This window comes from Schistosoma haematobium, chromosome ZW (assembly GCF_000699445.3).
Source record: "Schistosoma haematobium chromosome ZW, whole genome shotgun sequence".
NCBI classification, from domain to species: Eukaryota; Metazoa; Platyhelminthes; class Trematoda; order Strigeidida; family Schistosomatidae; genus Schistosoma; species Schistosoma haematobium.
Genome location: NC_067195.1, coordinates 81,168,036 through 81,190,239, shown reverse-complemented (window position 1 = coordinate 81,190,239; position 22,204 = coordinate 81,168,036). Strand labels below are relative to the sequence as shown.

The 22,204-nt window shown below is 32.4% G+C and overlaps 2 protein-coding genes across 2 annotated transcripts in view; one reads left to right on the top strand and one right to left on the bottom strand.

The window, feature by feature from the left end:
* CNGB3_1 (Cyclic nucleotide-gated cation channel beta-3) overlaps positions 1–22,204 on the top strand; it is a gene marked incomplete at both ends in the record, with an annotated part of 47,492 nt that overhangs the window by 6,000 nt on the left and 19,288 nt on the right. The window contains 5 exons of the mRNA XM_051218882.1: positions 4–194; positions 11,020–11,161; positions 14,264–14,423; positions 17,350–17,447; positions 20,252–20,335. Coding sequence (XP_051072630.1) covers positions 4–194; positions 11,020–11,161; positions 14,264–14,423; positions 17,350–17,447; positions 20,252–20,335 — 675 coding nt within the window. The remainder of the gene's footprint in view (positions 1–3; positions 195–11,019; positions 11,162–14,263; positions 14,424–17,349; positions 17,448–20,251; positions 20,336–22,204) is intronic.
* MS3_00004520 (uncharacterized protein) lies at positions 7,578–11,007 on the bottom strand. Its single transcript, XM_051212448.1, has one exon. The coding sequence runs from the start codon at positions 10,727–10,729 to the stop codon at positions 8,567–8,569; it is 2,163 nt and encodes a 720-aa protein (XP_051072631.1). The 5' UTR covers positions 10,730–11,007; the 3' UTR covers positions 7,578–8,566.

The following is a 22,204-nucleotide window of genomic DNA, read 5'->3' as shown; positions in this document are numbered from 1 at the left end:
AAGATAAATGCATTTTGGGAAGCATTCGAAAAATTAGATCAGCGCTTAAATGCTGGTTATGCAGTACGACTTGCACGAACTATCATATACATGATTTATATTATACATTTAGAAACTTGTGGTTATTATGCGTTTAATCGATGGCAAGGTCTAGGCGAAACATCATGGACAATTCAACCAGGTCCAATTTCACCGTAAGTTTATTTTAAATTAAAAAGTTTTCCATATATCACTAATGATAATAATAATACTCAGTACTATATGCTTGATGGTGGAAAAAATCCTCAGTATAAAATGTGCAACAAAAGAGTGAATTCATACATTATATTCATTCAAGGCTATAGTCATATACAACTGTAATGTAGCCCGGCAAACGTGAAGAAAAATGCAAATATACGTTAATCATTATAACTTGAAAAGTAATTAAAATCATACTCTGGTATTTAGCACTCATCCATTAAATGAACGAAAAAAGCACCGAAAATGTCGGATAGGATGTACGAAGTTAACACTGTAAACAGTGATGGTGACCTAAGTCTTCAGTTAACTGGCAAAAATCCTAGGAAAATACATACTTGAACGTGTTTTCTTACATTGGTTATCTGTCACTTATCGTCACGCGTTATATATTTCGACCAGTTTTACGATATTTTAATTGCACGCAAAACTTAAAGAATGATTCCCTAGCTAACTGTCTTTGTATATCTAGAAAATAGGATGGACCAGAGGTTTGAACAGGCCTTTATGTCATAATTGTTTTATAAGTATTATTTAAAAAATTATTTGAAACACAAAGACTGAGGTTATTTTCGACACTTTCCATGTCTAATAACCGTGCATTATCCAATACTTTCAGTTATTTTTCTATTCATTTAGTAGGGAAGTACTGCACATAAGTGCAATGTTCACGGATAACCTCATCTCAATCACCTTAAGCTATCGGGAAATATTTTCTGTGAACACTTTATAGTAGCATATCCTAATATGGCAGATTCGGAAAAAAGTAAATAAAGTTGAAGTTTGTCCTTGAAATAAAATCCGGTAGGATTATAATTTATGGACGACCTTTGAGTGATACTAAATTCACTCTGAGAATGTCCACCTACTAACTAGGACCAAATGAAGGTTATAAACCTGTGTGAGGAATTAGAATCATGATTTACAGCTGCTGATTATGTTTATGAATTAGATTTAGGGTTTTCATCACGCACTGACATCAATTATAATGCCAAAACTTTATTTATCCGAATGAATGAATGAATTTTGCGCTAAAATCCTAGACCTGTTATCTTATACGTGAATGGTTCGTTCATAAATTATAGTCCTCTTATAATTAGTGTAGTATTGAATCACCAAATGAATAGAAAAATATTAGATATTTTATTTATTTATTTATTTATTTTAACACATAAATATTGGTACAAGGAGGCACCAAATACATAAAAACTGAAGCAGGTGGTTTGTTTAGGGAACCACACCCCGAGCCTTCGACCTGAAGGTCTGATCCACAAGGCAGTAGAGCATCGTAAGGAGATGCAGTCCCATGGTGGCCAGTGACCAACGGTTGGCTCATACGCCATTTGTTCCCGCAGGATACTGGAGCCCATGTGCACCATTGGTTTGGAATCAGGTTTTCCAACTCCCCTAGGTGGACTCTCCATGTTCACCAACCCGGTTAAAGCGCTGGACATTCGCTTTTCTTCCTCTCAATTTCGTAAACAACAACCCCGCCACGAGAAGGTAGTGAGTAGGACTTCCCTGGCAGAGGTTATATACGCGTGACCATGTGAGAGCATTTAGAGAGGGAGAGCGAACTCTCCCCACTCTCGGCAGTAACAGAGCATGTGGGGGCATCTATATTAGATATTACAAATATATTATATAGTGAAAGGCAAATTCATGAACATGTATCCTATTGCCTTATATAAATATAAATTCTTAAAAATTAATGGGAAATTATAACAATCATCTATATTAAAACAGATTAGTCAAGGTCATAACAACATTATTCAATGACAAATGTTTATTGTTATATTATTTATATTTAACTAGACTAGTTATCCCTATCTATCTATCTATCTATCTATCTATCTATCTATCTATCTATCTATCTATCTATCTATCTATCTATCTATCTATCTATCTATCTATCTATCTATCTATCTATCTATCTATCTATCTATCTATCTATCTATCTATCTATCTATCTATCTATCTATCTATCTATCTATCTATCTATCTATCTATCTATCTATCTATCTATCTATCTATCTATCTATCTATCTATCTATCTATCTATCTATCTATCTATCTATCTATCTATCTATCTATCTATCTATCTATCTATCTATCTATCTATCTATCTATCTATCTATCTATCTATCTATCTATCTATCTATCTATCTATCTATCTATCTATCTATCTATCTATCTATCTATCTATCTATCTATCTATCTATCTATCTATCTATCTATCTATCTATCTATCTATCTATCTATCTATCTATCTATCTATCTATCTATCTATCTATCTATCTATCTATCTATCTATCTATCTATCTATCTATCTATCTATCTATCTATCTATCTATCTATCTATCTATCTATCTATCTATCTATCTATCTATCTATCTATCTATCTATCTATCTATCTATCTATCTATCTATCTATCTATCTATCTATCTATCTATCTATCTATCTATCTATCTATCTATCTATCTATCTATCTATCTATCTATCTATCTATCTATCTATCTATCTATCTATCTATCTATCTATCTATCTATCTATCTATCTATCTATCTATCTATCTATCTATCTATCTATCTATCTATCTATCTATCTATCTATCTATCTATCTATCTATCTATCTATCTATCTATCTATCTATCTATCTATCTATCTATCTATCTATCTATCTATCTATCTATCTATCTATCTATCTATCTATCTATCTATCTATCTATCTATCTATCTATCTATCTATCTATCTATCTATCTATCTATCTATCTATCTATCTATCTATCTATCTATCTATCTATCTATCTATCTATCTATCTATCTATCTATCTATCTATCTATCTATCTATCTATCTATCTATCTATCTATCTATCTATCTATCTATCTATCTATCTATCTATCTATCTATCTATCTATCTATCTATCTATCTATCTATCTATCTATCTATCTATCTATCTATCTATCTATCTATCTATCTATCTATCTATCTATCTATCTATCTATCTATCTATCTATCTATCTATCTATCTATCTATCTATCTATCTATCTATCTATCTATCTATCTATCTATCTATCTATCTATCTATCTATCTATCTATCTATCTATCTATCTATCTATCTATCTATCTATCTATCTATCTATCTATCTATCTATCTATCTATCTATCTATCTATCTATCTATCTATCTATCTATCTATCTATCTATCTATCTATCTATCTATCTATCTATCTATCTATCTATCTATCTATCTATCTATCTATCTATCTATCTATCTATCTATCTATCTATCTATCTATCTATCTATCTATCTATCTATCTATCTATCTATCTATCTATCTATCTATCTATCTATCTATCTATCTATCTATCTATCTATCTATCTATCTATCTATCTATCTATCTATCTATCTATCTATCTATCTATCTATCTATCTATCTATCTATCTATCTATCTATCTATCTATCTATCTATCTATCTATCTATCTATCTATCTATCTATCTATCTATCTATCTATCTATCTATCTATCTATCTATCTATCTATCTATCTATCTATCTATCTATCTATCTATCTATCTATCTATCTATCTATCTATCTATCTATCTATCTATCTATCTATCTATCTATCTATCTATCTATCTATCTATCTATCTATCTATCTATCTATCTATCTATCTATCTATCTATCTATCTATCTATCTATCTATCTATCTATCTATCTATCTATCTATCTATCTATCTATCTATCTATCTATCTATCTATCTATCTATCTATCTATCTATCTATCTATCTATCTATCTATCTATCTATCTATCTATCTATCTATCTATCTATCTATCTATCTATCTATCTATCTATCTATCTATCTATCTATCTATCTATCTATCTATCTATCTATCTATCTATCTATCTATCTATCTATCTATCTATCTATCTATCTATCTATCTATCTATCTATCTATCTATCTATCTATCTATCTATCTATCTATCTATCTATCTATCTATCTATCTATCTATCTATCTATCTATCTATCTATCTATCTATCTATCTATCTATCTATCTATCTATCTATCTATCTATCTATCTATCTATCTATCTATCTATCTATCTATCTATCTATCTATCTATCTATCTATCTATCTATCTATCTATCTATCTATCTATCTATCTATCTATCTATCTATCTATCTATCTATCTATCTATCTATCTATCTATCTATCTATCTATCTATCTATCTATCTATCTATCTATCTATCTATCTATCTATCTATCTATCTATCTATCTATCTATCTATCTATCTATCTATCTATCTATCTATCTATCTATCTATCTATCTATCTATCTATCTATCTATCTATCTATCTATCTATCTATCTATCTATCTATCTATCTATCTATCTATCTATCTATCTATCTATCTATCTATCTATCTATCTATCTATCTATCTATCTATCTATCTATCTATCTATCTATCTATCTATCTATCTATCTATCTATCTATCTATCTATCTATCTATCTATCTATCTATCTATCTATCTATCTATCTATCTATCTATCTATCTATCTATCTATCTATCTATCTATCTATCATATGACAACAAAATAAACAACATAACGAAATGAAGTCACGTTATTTACGTGTTCACGTGTCCATTGATATGATTCTTGTTCCAGATAAATCGATCATTCGATAAATATTCATTTCTTTTCTTTAAAATTATGTAATCATCATTGTTGCTTTATCAGTGTGATAGTACAAAATTTGTAAATAATAATAAAAAAAGTGCTTTATTTTACAGATCAATAAAATGTGAATAATAGTAAATATTGAATAATGAATATTGACAATTAATAAGAGTTAATTACAATTATTCATTAGTAGTTGAGATTATGAATCAATTGAAGCTAGATCATTATGGAAAACCTAGAAGCACTGAATGAGACTGAAAGCATTGAGGAGCTCCAGAAAACCTCTTCTCATACTTATTATTCATTAGTTACTTACTTACTTACTTACTCCTGTTACTCCCAATGGAGCATAGGCCGCTAACCAGCATTCTCCAATCCACTCTGTCCTGGGCCTTCTTTTCTAGTCCCATCCAATTCTTGTTCATTTTTCTCATGTCTATTTCCATTTCTCGGCGTAATGTGTTCTTTGGTCTTCCTCTTTTCCTTTGGCCTTGAGGATTCCATGTGAGGGCTTGTCTTGTGACGCAGTTGGGTGCTTTCCTCAATGTGTGACCTATCCACTTCCAGCGCTTCTTCATTAGTTAATGTACTCTTAAATGGTTATTATTTATTTAGTTTTATTATATATATAATGAGTGTATATATTTTCAATACTTCTTTTATCTAGTTTTAAGCGTAAGTTTTCATATCCTTAATTAATTCCTTCTTTTTTAAAAATTTCTTCAAAGTAAATAAACAATATATATTCGAAGTGGTAATTATACGAAATGTAGTAAAAAAATATATCAAATTCGTTGGAGACTAAGTTATAAGATAATATGTATTGAAGGATTTATTGAATGATGATATACTATTCAGTTTGAGTATTACTTTCATGATGTTAACATTGAATTGAAACTACTCTTGGAATATGACGATTGCTATTACATTGCCATTGCATACTTTAAACTTGTTATGATAAGATCGTATAGAATAGTATCCGAATATTTTAAATCAAATAATAGGATTATATATATGTTAATTTAGATCTGAACAGGTATCGACAGAAACCCTATTTATGGTAACCATTCTATTAATAGTTATTTATTCATTTGAATAGTTACAATCGAACAGAAAACGATATTCATCCCACTGGTTCTGTGTTACATTTCAATTTTACTTAAACTCTTCCTATAATATTTCTTCTGGTATGAATTATATCAACAATATAAATCCAACTATGTATCGTTATTTTAAAATGTACTACGAATTAAGATGAGGGGCGAAACTATAATTCATGGGCGACCTTTGAACTAATCTCAAGTGACCTTGGGAAATATTAGCCAGTCAGCAAACAGTTAGTACAGGGTAAAAAATAAACTATATGAAACCGAAGAATTAGCGTGAATACACTTTTTTATACGGTTCAAAAACTTGTCATAGTTAGAAAGACGTCCAAAGGTTCTGAAATCGTAATACATATAGTACAGGAAATCATCCATATGGCTACAGAATAGTCGGCTTCTGGAGCCATGATAAAGTTTCAAAAACTTTCAGCCCTTACCACATAGCTTCAATATTGTTTGTGTGCACTCCGGTTGTTGAGTTCACAAACTCCCACTTGTGGATAACGTCACAATGTGCATAACCAAGCCTATGTAGGAGTCTGTACGCTCTCCAATCATCCGTATATTGTAGTGTCAGTTATTATGGCAAGCCCATATACCTTATTCTAACTTCCGGACATCCTATTTTATTCATTTTTACTTGAGCCATATTTTGACCTTGTTAATTATTTGCTTATTAGCCTTGACTGTTTTCATATGAGCGTATATGTGTGTACACTTCATATCCCATGATTCATCACATGTCTGTAGTTTATTTTGTCTGCCTATAAATACCGAGTAACACTTAATTAAAATGGAGTTGGCATCCCAGCCATCCTCCCTGTGCGTCATTTTGCTTGGCTCTGTTTCATTCACTTCATATGCAAAATATATGCATTCACAAGTCAGTTCTCGTTATTCGACTTATTTAATTCCGTTATTGGATAACGCGATTTAAGTCGACGATGATAAACGAGAATAGGTGATAACAACCATTTATACGATCTTGGAGTCAGATCTACGAGCCACTTCAATATATTGTAGTACCTGGCTGCAGCCAGTGTTACTGGTGTTTTTATTATCCAGTTCGCAATAATTGTCGTAATTTGCCTTAGATAGGAATTGTATATAGTGGTTTAATCACGAACTGACATCAGCTATAATGCCAGAAATCTATTTAGCCAAATGAATGAAAGGCTTTCGCGCCAAAATCCGAGATCTGTTATCTTATACCTGATTGATTCGTTTACAAATTATAGTCTCGCCGTTTTATTTATTATAGCCGCTCAATTATCACGTTTTGTACAAAATTCCCTGTGAACCGATCCTACGTTAGCATTAAGCACTGAATTTGGCGCCATGACTTTGAACCTTTCAAGCACTTCTGATTGGCTCGTCCATAAATTAGAGTCTCGCCGGATGAAGTGGTCTCATGTATTTTATTGGCTCATTTGCAAATGCATCTAATTCAAATTGTACTTATGCCTTAAATTGTTACCAAATATTTTCATTTTCAATTTGTGATATGAGAAAATTTATTACGAAATGTGTCAGATAAAAGATTTATGTCAAGCATACTAATTAGCAGATAAATGAACGGTGAAAGAGACAAATGAATGTATCTTGTGATAAATGAATTAATCAAGAAATTGGTCAGAAAATTAATTCATGACAGATTACACAACCAAATAAATAATGTTCAAGATAAGCGAACACTTACATATACGTTCTCAAATCTCGAAAATGTATGCTTTTAATCAATCATCTGAGAATAAGATTAAAGTAGATAATAAGTTTAAAAAATGACATATGAATGCCCGCTGCTGAGGAGTCTCATACTAGGATGAAACAACCGTTCAGTGCTTCCATATTTTCCATGGTTGTCTAGCTTCAAATGATTCATGATCTCGACCAATAAGATTACTACAATATCCAAAAAACTCATTTTGATACATATTTATTTAAAACAATTAGTCCCTTTGATAAATTTCGATAATGCAATGAGAAGACGTAGTTTATCAGAATTATATGATATATTTGCGCAATACATTTCGAACAATCTGATCACACATTACATACTTGTTAAGAACATTTATATATGAAAAATTAAAAGGTCAACTAGACAGGTTAAGGGTAAGTCATAACAAAGGAAAAAATATTAAAGTACACAAAAACAAATGTGATTACCACTCTGGACAGTAAATCAGTACTACCAGGGTAGGTTAAGTGTAAGTACAAATTGCTTTTGAACACATAAAGGGGGTTTCAATTTTCGTATAGCCAAGGCTTCAATAAACCTTAGTATACGTCCTTGAAGGCTTTTGTACAACACAACAAATGCTGATTTGATATCAACCTTATGACCCGTCTCAATCAAATGTTTCGCAATGGATGATGATGTCTGTCTATCCTGTAGTCTTATTTCACCATTGGAATTCATCTGATTTTGCAACCATTTTGGTATATGTTCACCCACCCTTAATTACAAATCACGATTGCTCCTCCCTACGTACGTGTTTCCACACATACATGTAAATTTATAGACACAATGGGATGTGACAATCATTTTCATGCTGTTTGGGCTTTTGGTGAAACATAGACCTTGTCTTTTCGATAATGACAAGTTGGGCTGCATAAAATGTCCGGTTGATAGCTAATTTAAGTCTCTGTTTCAACATGAGACTATTTGTGTCACCTCTGAATGGTAGCGTAATATAAACTCGCTTTTTGGGTGCCAGAAGCGTCATAGATCTAGTCATATTGCAACCCTTCCAGCGGTTTATGAACTTCAGAGGGTAACCATTATTGAATAACGCATCAGTCAAGAGCTTCATCTCTACTTCAATAGTATCACTAGTACAAATACGATTGATTCTATTGAATAAGCTCTTTATTAAACCACGTTTATAATGAATAGGGCAGTGACTATGAAAATTAAGATATTGTCCTGTCCATGTTGGTTTTCTATATATAGCACGTTTAATGGAACCATCATCTCTCCTAGTAATCAGGATGTCAAGAAAAGGAAGTTGGTTGTTCTTCTCTTCTTCACATGTAAGAGAAATGTGGTTTTGACTACTATTGAATTCTTCTAACAAGTGGCTTATGTCTTCAATTTTATCACCTATGATTATTATGTCGTCTACATATCGTTTATACAGACCCATCTTTCGAATTGAGTCTCCAACTAAATTTTCCACATATCCCATGAACACATCAGCTAGCAATGGTCCTAGAGGGCTGCCCATAGCTACACCATCTATTTGTCTGAAGTGTTCACCTTCAAATGTGAATTTTACATTATCTGTACATAATAATAATAAATCTTTAAGAGTTTTAACAGGAAAAGGCAGTGGAAGGTTTTCCGAAGAAATAAAGTCACACAAAATATCAACGGTTTTCCTAAGAGGTACATTTGTAAATAAAGTGTTTACATCAAAGGAGCACATTGTCTTTGTCTTTATATTTATATCCTTTAAGTAATTAATTAATTCGAATGAGTCAGTCAAAGAATACTTACAATATTGATTTCTGATAGGGTTTAATAATTTTGTAAGCCATTTTGCCAGGTTGTGTGTAGGTGACCGACACATAGATAGAATTGGACGTAGGGGGTTATTAGGCTTATGAATTTTCGGTAATCCATATAAATTAGGATATGCCGAACCCATAGGTTTTAATAAATTAAACTCATCTTTGTTAATAGCATTCATGTTTAACAATTTCACAAGATTCGAGTTCACTTTCTTTTCTAATTTACGTAATCCATCAAAGTCAACATCAGCCAAAAATTTGCTTTTATCACTGAGAATGGATTCCATTTTATTTTTGTAATCTGACTTATTCATAATAACAACACCAGATCCTTTATCGGGTTTAAGTATAATAATATCGGCATTATTTCGCAATTCTTTTAATGATTTGAAATGCTGAGAAGTTAATATGCTTCTCTGCTTTGGTCCAGAAGAATGAAAATGATGCGCTATATCCACTAGTTTGGCTTTAAACCAACTTTGATTCTCTAAGGACGAAGGGGTTAAAGTACACAATTGATCATAGAGGTTTTCAAATTGGGCATTGACTGTCAATTCAGAGATTTGTGTTATAGGAACAGAAAATTTTAAACCCAAGGACAATGCCTCCTTTTCATGAACAGACAATACAATGGAGGACAAATTAGTGACATATTTATCAGGATTGATTGGGAAGGAAGTGAGATTATTATTATTGCAGCAAGATTTTTCTAGCTTTTTCCTTATCCCTTCTTTTGTTTTCAAAATGACAGTACTACAAAAATTGATGAATTTGATATGGCAAACTATAGACAATTCTGTTAATACAGGTAATGCTTGAGTATGAAGTTCAATTAAATTGATCAACTTATCATGGCATTTGTCTATATACGATTTCGTCAGTCTAATAAGATTTGGAATATTTGGTTGTAATTTACTTGAACGAAGATTCTTATATAACTGAATCGGGAAAATGTGATTAGATAAGCAAGATTTATAAAAATCCAGTTTCACTCGTTCTGATATAATTTTGCACTTGAGGTTAACAAGTTCATCTAACCTTTTAATAATTTGCGTAGGGAGTCTTCTTTTCAGAAATTTAAAACAATTAGTCCCTTTGATAAATTTCGATAATGCAATGAGAAGACGTAGTTTATCAGAATTATATGATATATTTGCGCAATACATTTCGAACAATCTGATCACACATTACATACTTGTTAAGAACATTTATATATGAAAAATTATTTTTGCCAGGCATTTTACTTGTTAGAACAAAACATATTTGTATACAGGTGTACCATGAGGGACTACTACGTACATGAGTACTATGTTATTTTTGGTATTTAGGCAATAGTTTAACAAGGTATTTAACATATGTTTTTATGGTCAATAGTTTTCACTGTAACTATTACATACATATGCATATTTAGAATATTTTGTAACTACTCATTTTGTAAACTTTTTCTCAATTTCAGATACGTCTATTCTTTCTATGTTTGTATGAAAACTGCAACTTCAATTGGTTCATTACCTGCAGCGACTAATAGTTCAGAATTTTTATTCATGACTTGCTATTGGTTAAGTGGGATACTTGTATCGGCTATTCTGATTGGTCAGGTAAAGTGAATAAGGTTTAGACAAATAACATATTCAATCAGTTTTGTAGTTTCACAAGATTTTATAAAACACAAGATTAATTAGATTAAACTATGTTACATAACAATACCATTCAAAATTAAAAATATTTCGAGCAGATATCAATGACACTCCGTAGTTATTGGTTGGGTACAGTGTTTAGAAAGTTGGCACTTATACTACTTCTTTTTTTGGATAATAAAATCAGACATCACTTCAACAATCTGCAATCATAAAAAAGACTCTGTAGATTAATTTAAATTATTTTCATTAAGCTGAAAGAGTCGTTGACTAAACCTGAGCACAACTACCGAAGTAGGAAAACTTAAGCAATACAGCACAGGATAGTAAAATTGTAGTGAACAGGACACGGGTGTGGACAATCGAAAGTATTTGACGCGAAATTACAGGACTTGTTAATAAAATCTAACAATCATAAAGTAAATGCTTAATTTGCAAAATGTTCATCAATTGTCTCAAAATGACTCAGACTTCACTGTTCTTGCATTTTCATACAAATTGCATTGTGTTCCCATTCTTTACTGTTCGATCCTCTTGTCTCACTGCTGCCAGACATTCTGTTCAAGACTAACATTATATACTACTTATGTAGATATAAGTAGCACACACCACAAAATGACTTTATATTGAGTCAAAATCAAAAATCCCGATAAGCCCAATAGAAGTAAATAACCATTTTAAATAATAATTGGAAAAGCAGTTGAAAATGATCAAAGGATCATTCTTAAAACATCCTGTTCACCATTGGGATTATATTCATAAGTTTATGGAAGCTATAGTTGTGGCAATATCTCAAACTGTAAATTCAGGTGATGAGATTTAAAATCCCACAGATATTACCAATTCCCTCTTGATCACAGGTATGTCTTACTGAAAAGTAACTACTGACAAGAAACTTAAGTTCATGGTTTCCTGCTACCTACCTCCAACCACCTAATATCTTTTATTCTATTATCACTCATAAATATGTTATTTAATCGAATAGGATAGAATATCATCCATGTAATGTCTATCCATTAAACTTGAAATGACTAAATTTCCAATTAATCAACCTGTACTAAGTCAATGGTCTAGTTATCTACTTAACATACCATAGAATCTTTTCACTTTGATTACTATGACTACATCTGAAAATGAAAATAAAGGTCGATTAATCAATTTACTTTATCAATTTTTTTCCTACCATAGAAACTACATAACGAACATCGTTTCATTTTTTGCAAATTAGCTTAACATTTACACTGTAACTGAAACTACTACTAATCTAGGGGTTAAATTTCAATATTTATGTTTCTTCTAGGTACAATAAATTTTATTTATTTCAATATCTTCAATACTTTTTAATAAATAAATAAATAAATTCCGATCAAGTTCCTTAATTCTAAAATACAAATTCATGTAACGAATCAATAGACAAGTTCATAGTGAATATGATCGTTTACAATTATAACAAGTAAATGTACAACTATTAGTTGAAATAAGTAGTACATATAGTAATGGCATATAGATATTCATTTTAATATTGAACCTTAGCAATTTTAATAAAAATCGTAAATTTAGATTATTTCGTTGTGTTGCTCAATTTCGTGGATTAGTTGAAGTTAGACAGTAACACCGTTGGATACCGGTCGGCTCAGTGGTCTGGTGGTTAGGCGCTTGCGCGCGAGACTGATAGGTCCTGGGTTCCAATCTCGCGGGGGCGGGATCGTGTATGCGCACTGCTGAGGAGTCCCACAACAGAACGGAACGGCCGTCCAGTGCTTTCAGGTTTTCCATGGTGGTCTAGGCTCAGTTGACTCATGATCTCAACTACTGATATTTCGTTTTTATTGATTGTTTGAACTTTGCCACTGATGTTTAAGACTTTATTTTATCAGTTCCTCTTAGTATATGTATATCCTGTGCGAATTGCCTCGATATTGTCATCAAGTCACAAGCATTATAGATAGAGTTAGATGGTAGCCAGCACAGAAATCCAGGTTGCATGTTTCACTCCATTTGGGACTCGTCAGCTGGAAGTACCTGAGTCCTAGAGTTTATGTTTACTCCGAGACTCAAACCCGGTACCTTCAACTTCAAAGCTGATGAGTTGTAAGCTGGACGAACTGCATGTCATGGATTCCATAGCTAACCACCACCCAACTCTACTCGTAATTTCAAATTGTAATTAGGATAGTTTTCTTGAACTTAACTATTCCTTTTCAACCCTAATTGGGACCTTATTAGAATTTATTGAACCAGTGTACACGCTAGATAATACTTTTTCAACACGACTACAAGCGATCTACATTCAGTGAGTCTAGAATAGAAATCAGTAATAAAAAAGAATTCACAAATTAAAAAACCAGTAGTCCGTGTTTATCAGTTTAAGCTCAGTGAATAACCATCGTTAATAACCACATATTGAGTTCACAAATAAATTGTAAAAACAATACAATGATTTAAAAATACACATTCATCTACATATTCTCCAACCATAGATAAAACTGAACTCTAGTATATGGACGTTGGAAATGAGCTGTTCAAACTGCAACTGACCTACTATGGGACTAAGATATTGGCAATAAATTGATTACTGAGTAGTGAGAGATCAACTGCATGTATATTAATAACCGGACACTACGAAAGTAGCTAGATTTCTATTAATAATCATTAAATAACTTAGCCTTGAAATTTATTGTTGAATCATTAGAGTTTTGCTGTTATGAAAGTTAAATTTTGTCAGTCCTATTATGAAAAAAAAAACCATTTCGAAAATCTAAACTTTCAAACATTAACCCTAACAGTTACAAGTTCTTCATGAAGCTATTTATTTACTGTGGTCAACTTTCTGTGCAGCAGGATTATCTATTTGACCTAGTAGTCTGAAACCCTGGATGACAGTTGTACACAAGTCTCAAAGTACAATTCATATTAAATATAGTATTACAAAATTACCGGTTATTTTTTGATAACTATTTAAGTTAACGTAATCGATATAATCAATAAAAACTCTAGGGTTCAGATGGATCAGATCAATATTATTTACTTTATTATTCATATATTTATACATTTTTTGTCAAGGTCATTGATATATTGGATTCAGCGAGTGCAAATAAAGTGAATTATCGTAAAGTAATGGATGCTACATTATCATCTATGCAACAATTACATGCTCCACAACATGTTGTTGATAAAGTACGCAGTTGGTTTATGTATAATTGGGATCAACAGAAAACATTTAGTACGTTTTTGAATATAGGACTTATTACTGAGTGTTAATTTTGATCGGCTTTTTTTTCCTGAATATCTAGCTTTCTTTATAGATAGCTTATATTGATTTGAACTGTCATTTCATTCAAATAAGTATATTCATCCATTGAAAAGTTTTATCACGATAATAATTTCTCCTTAAGGATAAGATTAAACATACGGGCAAATGTAATATGCATGCACTAGATTAGGATTGTGGAGTAACTGAGAAAATCGCCAACATCATACGGAGTTCATACGACAGACCACACTGCAAAATGGTACATGCAGGACAGCTGACAGACACATTCTAAGTAAAGACCGGAGTCACACAATGCTGCCTAATCTCCCCCTTTCTGTTTCTTCTATTGGTTGGCTGGATTATGAAGACCTCGACTTCTGACGGGAAGCAAGAATACAGAGGACAGCTTAGATGCAAATAAAGGATTTGGACATTGCAGATGACCTAGGTCTTCTTCCCTATGCACAAAAATAAATGTAGGTTAAGACAAATGGTGTAGCAGAAGCCTCTGCAGTAGTAGGCCTTTACATACAGAAGGGAAAATGCAAACCCTCAAATACAACACAATCACACTTGGTTGAGGAACTCTGGAAGATGTGGAATCTTTCACGTATCTGGTCATCTGCATCACTGATTAACAAGAAGGATTTGATGCAGACGTAAATGTAGGGATTGGCAAAGGAAGGGCCGCATTCCTACAGTTGAAGAACATATGGAGCTCAAAACAACTTTCAACCAATATCAAAGTGAGAATCTTCAATACGAACGTCAAGGCAGTTCTACTGTATGGAGCTGAAACTTGGAGAACTACAACAACCACCATCAAGAAGGTACAAGTATGCATAAATAGTTGTCTACGCAAGATATTCAGCATCCATTGGCCGGATACCATCAGCAACAACTAACTGTGGGAGAGAACAAATCAGCTTCCAGCTGAAGAAGAAATTAGGAAAAGACGATGGAGTTGGTGGATAGGACATACATTGCGCAAATCGCCAAACTGCATCACGAGGCAAGCCCTAACTTGGAATCTTGATGGGAAACGGAAAAGAGGAAGACCAAATAGCACTACGTCGAGAATTGGGAGCAGACATGGAAAGGCTGAATAGCAACTGGAAAGGATTGCCCAGGACAGTGTTGGATGGAGAATGCTGGTGGGCGTCCTATGCTCCTGCACGAGGGATAACAGGAGTAAGGAATGAAGGAAGGAAGATGCAGATTAATCAAACTCAGGTAAAATTAATTACTATTTTATTAATGAGAGCATTCATTAAGGAATTCAATTGTTGAGTAGTTTTAAAGCTACATGAGAAGAAAATAATTTTTAACAAATAATGTGCAGAAAATTTAGTAACGGATGAAAGCATTTAAATTTTTTGATAGTGAAACAATGTTAATACTAGAATCTTTTATCACTCTGTAAAAAAAACTATAAAATGAAGTATGAATCTGGCATTTTGTTCATACATTTTTATACGTTAAAGACATTTTTAACCACAAACTGATATCAGAAGAAAGGAGAAAACTACGGGGAACTTAATAAATGTTTCATCCTAGTTTGAGAATTATGACAATTACGCATAAAATGATCTGACGCTTTAAGGTTTCTGGGGAAAGATATGGTTTCAACTCTATTTGGTGTATAATATAGCTTGATACATAACCAATGTGATGACTGATTTACTGATATACTTGTCGTTTAGTGATTCCACGAGTTACGGTGTAGAGGACGAGAATACAAATGGGGGGACAATCGAATCTATTTGTGTATAAAATTATAGAACGTCTTAGTAAAATTTGAGAACCATACAGTAAATATTTAAGTTGCAAAATGTCAATCAATTGTCTCAAACTTAACTGTTTCTTCTGCAAATACCAATCACTCGTCTCAGATTGTTCTCGCGTTTCCACACTAATCATTCTTTGTTCTCGTTCTTTTTCCTTCAATCTTCTTAACCTTCTACCGCCAGACATTTCATCTTCGATTGATGACACATACTACTTATATCAGCCGGAATCAGTAGCACACATAACAACAGTAATTAACTTGTGAACTTCAACTACTTCATATCCACATTATTTATTGATGAATATTTATTTTCATTTTAAAAACAAGGAAACATTTATAGTTGAAGTTAGACATTTATACATTGGATAGTGGCTTAATGGTTTAGATGTTAAGCGTTCGCATATTAGACTAAAGGTCACGTTACAATTCCTTGTAGCACAATCGTGAATATAAGAAGTCTCACATTACAATGAAACTTCTGTCCAATACGTTCAAGTTTTCAATGTTAGTCTAGCTAAAATTACTAAATGATCTAACCTTTAAGTATTAATCCAGTGATTGATAATGAGTAATTTTTACCTATCTATATTAATAATCAATAATCCTATTCATTATATTTAAATTCATTCAAATTATCTCTGATTCAACAGTTGAAATCATGAGCCAATTGAAACTAGACCACCATGGAAAACCTGGAAACACTGGACGGCCGTCCCGTCCTATTGTGGGACTCCTCAGCAGTGCGCATCCACGACCCCGCCTCGCGGGATTCGAACCCAGGACTTATCAGTCTCGCACCAGGCGCTTAACCAACTAGACCACTGAGCCGGCTTCGGGGTCGTGGATGCTCACTGCTGAGGAGTCACACAATGGGACGGGACGGCCGTCCAGTGTTTCCAGCTTTTTCATGGTGGTCTAGCTTCAAATGACTCATGATCTCGCCTGTTGAAATTACTACAATCTCCACAAAACCCCTTCTGATTTCTCCGATTCAGTTCATATTTATTCTATCATCTTTCAACTATAATATACATTAACTAATGATTAATGCATTTTACTTAATTTATTTAAATTAATTCACTTTATGTTTATTTATTTTATTATTAGATGAAAATTCATTATTTGAATGTTTACCAATAAAATTGAAAAGTGATTTAGCCATTAGTGTACATTTTCATACTTTAAGTAAGGTGACTTTATTTCAGGTGAGTTAAAATAATCCACGCAAACAGATTTTCTTTTTATCAGAAGGGGTTTTGTTGGAGATTGTAGGAATTTCAATAGTTAACACTATGAGTCAATTGAAGCTGGACCACTAAGGAAAACCTGGGTGGTGGATATGTCGCTCAATTTCATAGATTAGTTGAAGTTAAACATTAATACCGTTGGATGCCGGTCGGCTCAGTGGTCTAATGGTTAAGCGTTCGCACGGGAGACTGATAGGCCCTGTGTTCGAATCTAGCGGGCGTGATCGTGTTTGCACATTGCTGAGGAGTCTCACAATAAGACAAAACGGCCGTTCGATGCTTCCATGTTTTCCATGGTGGTCTAACTTCAATTGACTCATGATCTCAACTATCGAGATTTCCTTTTTGTATATATTATTTATAATGTAATATGTAATGATAATATTATTGATGAATATGATAGATACGAAATTATAAGGTTTAAGTATACAGCTTTAGGTTATCTGTAACATTTTCCATGTTTCCTGAGTATGATGTACGTATCCCTGGGAATTAAGAGGTCTTCATTTGGAAGAGTTATGACGCTTCACAGTGAAAGCGGAGTTCCTTCGGAAGTCACGAGGCTGATGTTCCTTTGTGACAACCAGAGCAACCATTAATTTAGGTACATGGAATACTCGTACAATGTCGGAGACAGGGAAAGTCATCCAAATTGCTGCAGAAATGAAAAAGATACAACCTGAAAGTGTATGGAAACAATGAAACACATTGAATGCAGGTTGGACAATAAAGACTAGCTTCAGGGGAGCTGCTGTTTTACTCCGGCTATGAAGAAGAAAATCTTGTACGTAACACATTTCAGATTTTTCTATTGACTTAGTGTATAAGTGCTACATATTAAAGTGTAGTTCTGGTTTAAAAAGTATTATTTCAGTTGATTGCAATTATGAACTACTAAAAATTGAACAAGCGAATCATGACCTTGACTACACAGATTATTCATCAATAAATCTACTATCATACACAGTTATACTAAATTAAATGTATGTCAAATGGCTGGAAGGTTGTCTGTTGTAGTTGGTAGTCGCTAGCAAGTTTTATTTGCAATCTTGGAGGACTTTATGTGGCTTGTTAGATTTGAACTTTCACTACAAATTATCATAATCAGAGATATTATCACTGGGTTATTCAAACGGTGACTAATCTTTCATTGTGGAGTGAGAAAAATTTGAGAATATTAAGTAACAGTTATACCAAATATTTCGACTAGACAATACTTAGTACGTAAAAACCCCAAGGCGGCCTGCTTGAATATCTGGGTTACCCGTTCCTGCCATCTGGATATTCTAATAAGTTATCTGTTTTCTTGATTGTTTTAATACATAATTATGTTTATTGGTCGCATAAGATTTCGCTGTATAACTTACACAAAAGCCCAATCAGAGACATTGTGGTTGTTGGCAATATGCATCGAAAAAAATATACATTAATCAGACGTCTATTCCTGAACTGCTAACATCTTACTGGCGACCAGTCAATATTTATCGCAAGGGTCAATCAAGAAATAAGAGACGGGAACTTGTTGAAATACTTTGTGCTGAGAATTCTATATTGTACCAAAAATATAATATTGAATAAAGCTAATAATAATAGTAATATAGATTCAGTAAAATATAGTGAAATAAGATATATACTGAATAAATTATTCACATATCGAAACAAAGTCATTTATATCATATAAATTGAAGTGTGTAAAACGATTTGGATGCATATATCACGCATCTTTCAATTCACCATAAAACTAACATGATTAATGATTGATTCTACCTGAAACCGGATAATTCATGAGTAGGTACTGTATTCACTTTGTTTGGATACAGAGCTGTAATTTTTATGTTTTTGATGGAGTTTTGTTCTCGAAGCTGGATCGTTTGGTCGTGGGGCTTTCATCGTTCTTCTGAACGACATAATCAGTACAAACATTAGGTAGAATTGAAATGTTTGAATTTCTCCACATATGGTTCACAGCTTGTCCTATAGACCACTATATCGGACAAAGCGGTGGCCCTCTTCATCTTTGTCTGCGTGAACATCAGTTAGCGGTCAAACGCCATGACATGTCCTAACTTATATCAATGCAGGTGGACAACTGCGGACACATATTTGACTAGGAAAATGTACAAATCTTGGATCGAGGAAATCCCAAAAACACCAAAAAATTTTTAGAAGCTCGGCACTCAGGCCAATCAACAATCACATTGAAATCGATCCGATTTATCAACCAATCAGGAAAATCATGGACAAACATAGGGACAAAAATCAAACCAATGGAAGATACAACCAAAACAAAGTAGTAAATAATGATAGGTTTATGGTCAACAAGAACCAGTCAAGATCGAGGTCTACATGACAAGTTGTGAACCATATATGGAGAAATTGGAACACTTCAATTCTACTTAAAGTTTGTACTGAAGATGTCGTTCAGTAGAACGATGAAAGCCCCACGACCAAACCATCCAGATCAGAGAACAAAACTCCATCAAAATCATTCATCTGAGCTATAAATCTCCACTATTTCAATTTTTATGTTATTTTATCCCACATCTTAAATTACAAATACTTAACTGAAATAGTAATCATATAATTTGTATATTACACCACTATTATAATTTATTTTTTATGAAAAATAGTTTCTTTCACTTGGTAATTAGAAATAATAATCAGTGCTCATTAGTTCATTTACTTATGTGTTGAGGATTTCCTTTACCAAAATCTTTTTTTATTTTACCCACCTCATTTAACCAATCATAATTAATTTACAGAATTGTGAAAAAGCTCTCATCTACGACATGATATTGAGATTGAAACCTGTCGTGTTTCTGCCCAAAGATTATATTTGTCGAAAGGTATGGTAAAGAATATATATATATATATATTCCATTTAGAAAAGGGACCTCCCTATATATATAATATGAATAAATATTGTTAACTCTACTCACCAAAAGATAGTATTTCACCTTTTTTTAAATGGATATATTAACAGTTTGAACACTGGTCGGTTTCTTCTGCCGATTTAAACTGACTAATTTTTTAAAATGTGATTCTATAATACTGCAAAGACAATGAGGATCAAGTTATGAACATTTAGTATTTTTCGTGGAATCCAAAATTTATGACTTGTGAACATTATCTTTGATGAAAGGGTTTGTAGAGAATATCTGGATTCAATGAGTAAATTGCTTATGAATGGTGAATATTTTATGGTTTGTTGCGTTTATGTTGACGATTATTTCTGTAATTTATATATTATTGGCAGAAGCAACCGTTATTGGTATAATTCCCCTTTCTGAAGTTGAAACAAAGTAGACAGAAGAGCTTATTTGAATGAACAGCTCTAACCAAACATTCAGCAGTGCCATAGTGCAAGATAAATCAGTGATTGTATCTTAATGGACAACCATGTATGTACATACAAATTTGACGTCAAGCCTTCAAATAATCAACATTTAAACCGTTTAGATAAGTAAATGCGTAAATTGTCACATAAGTTTAACCATACATACTCATCTACGCTAGCGTAAAGATATATAAAAGATATGTAGGTGAATTATTATGGATCAAAACAACACTATCTGACAAATTGACTAAATCAAAGGCTTATCTAATGTGAACATATACAAAGCTCTTTGTGGGCAAGGCTATTATACGTTTCATCATATATTGAAAATGACATGACGAAAGCAATATAGTCGGAAAAAATCATCATGATTCTTATTCTATCTGGAAAATACTTTCAACAAAATCATGTCACTACTGCCACAACAAAGAACAAGCAGTTTCGTGTTGTACAAATTTTTTAAAAATTCCTAAAACTATATCTTCATATTTCTCAAATCACTAGAGTATAACTTAATATCCTCGATGGTTTACACAATCGAGATACAAACAGAGTAAGAACTTCGAGAAGTTATTAGTAAAATTTGTAGGTTGTATTTGTCAAAGATTTAGCTGAGTCAAGGTTGCGTTGATAACTATATAATGCTGGACAACTATTTGGTCTTATTACAAGACTCGCCACCAGTGCACACCCATGACTCCACCACGGATCAAAACCAAGACCTTTAGGTTTCATGGCAAAAACTTCACTTTTAGAACTATCGTGTTACAATTACAACCTATGAATTAAACCATTCTTCACAAAACCCCCCTTAATTGAACGTTTATCTGTAGTTTCTTTGTATCGTATAAACCTTCTGGTTTTGTATTGTAACTAAAAAATAGAATATTTATTTCGAAAATCTAATTAATTTTTTTAATAAGAGTTTTATCAGAAACAACCAGCTAATATCAATAAGATACGTGTTTACCTAACAATGTCATGAACTTTGAAAGATAACACAAGTTAACAATGACGACAATCTTCAAAGTTGAATTTAAATTCATTATGAAATGTAGATAAAAGTAAACTTTATTAATGAGCCGATCAGAATCGAAAGCACGAATTTCAGGTTTTTGCGAGAAATTCAGATATCATGTGTACCGATCAGTACTAAGACCCTTTATTCTAAATGTGTAAAATGATAGTGATAGTTGATTTTTTGTAGCCACAGAGTGAAAAATATAGTGTTAAACTTACCAAATTCTTAATTATGTTTATTATGATTGTAAATAACAGGTAAATCTACACTGTCACAAATTCATAACCTTTAATTCTGAAATTAGCCCAAACTTAGTGGTGTTACATTTCATTGATGAACTAATCGGATACCGTCTTT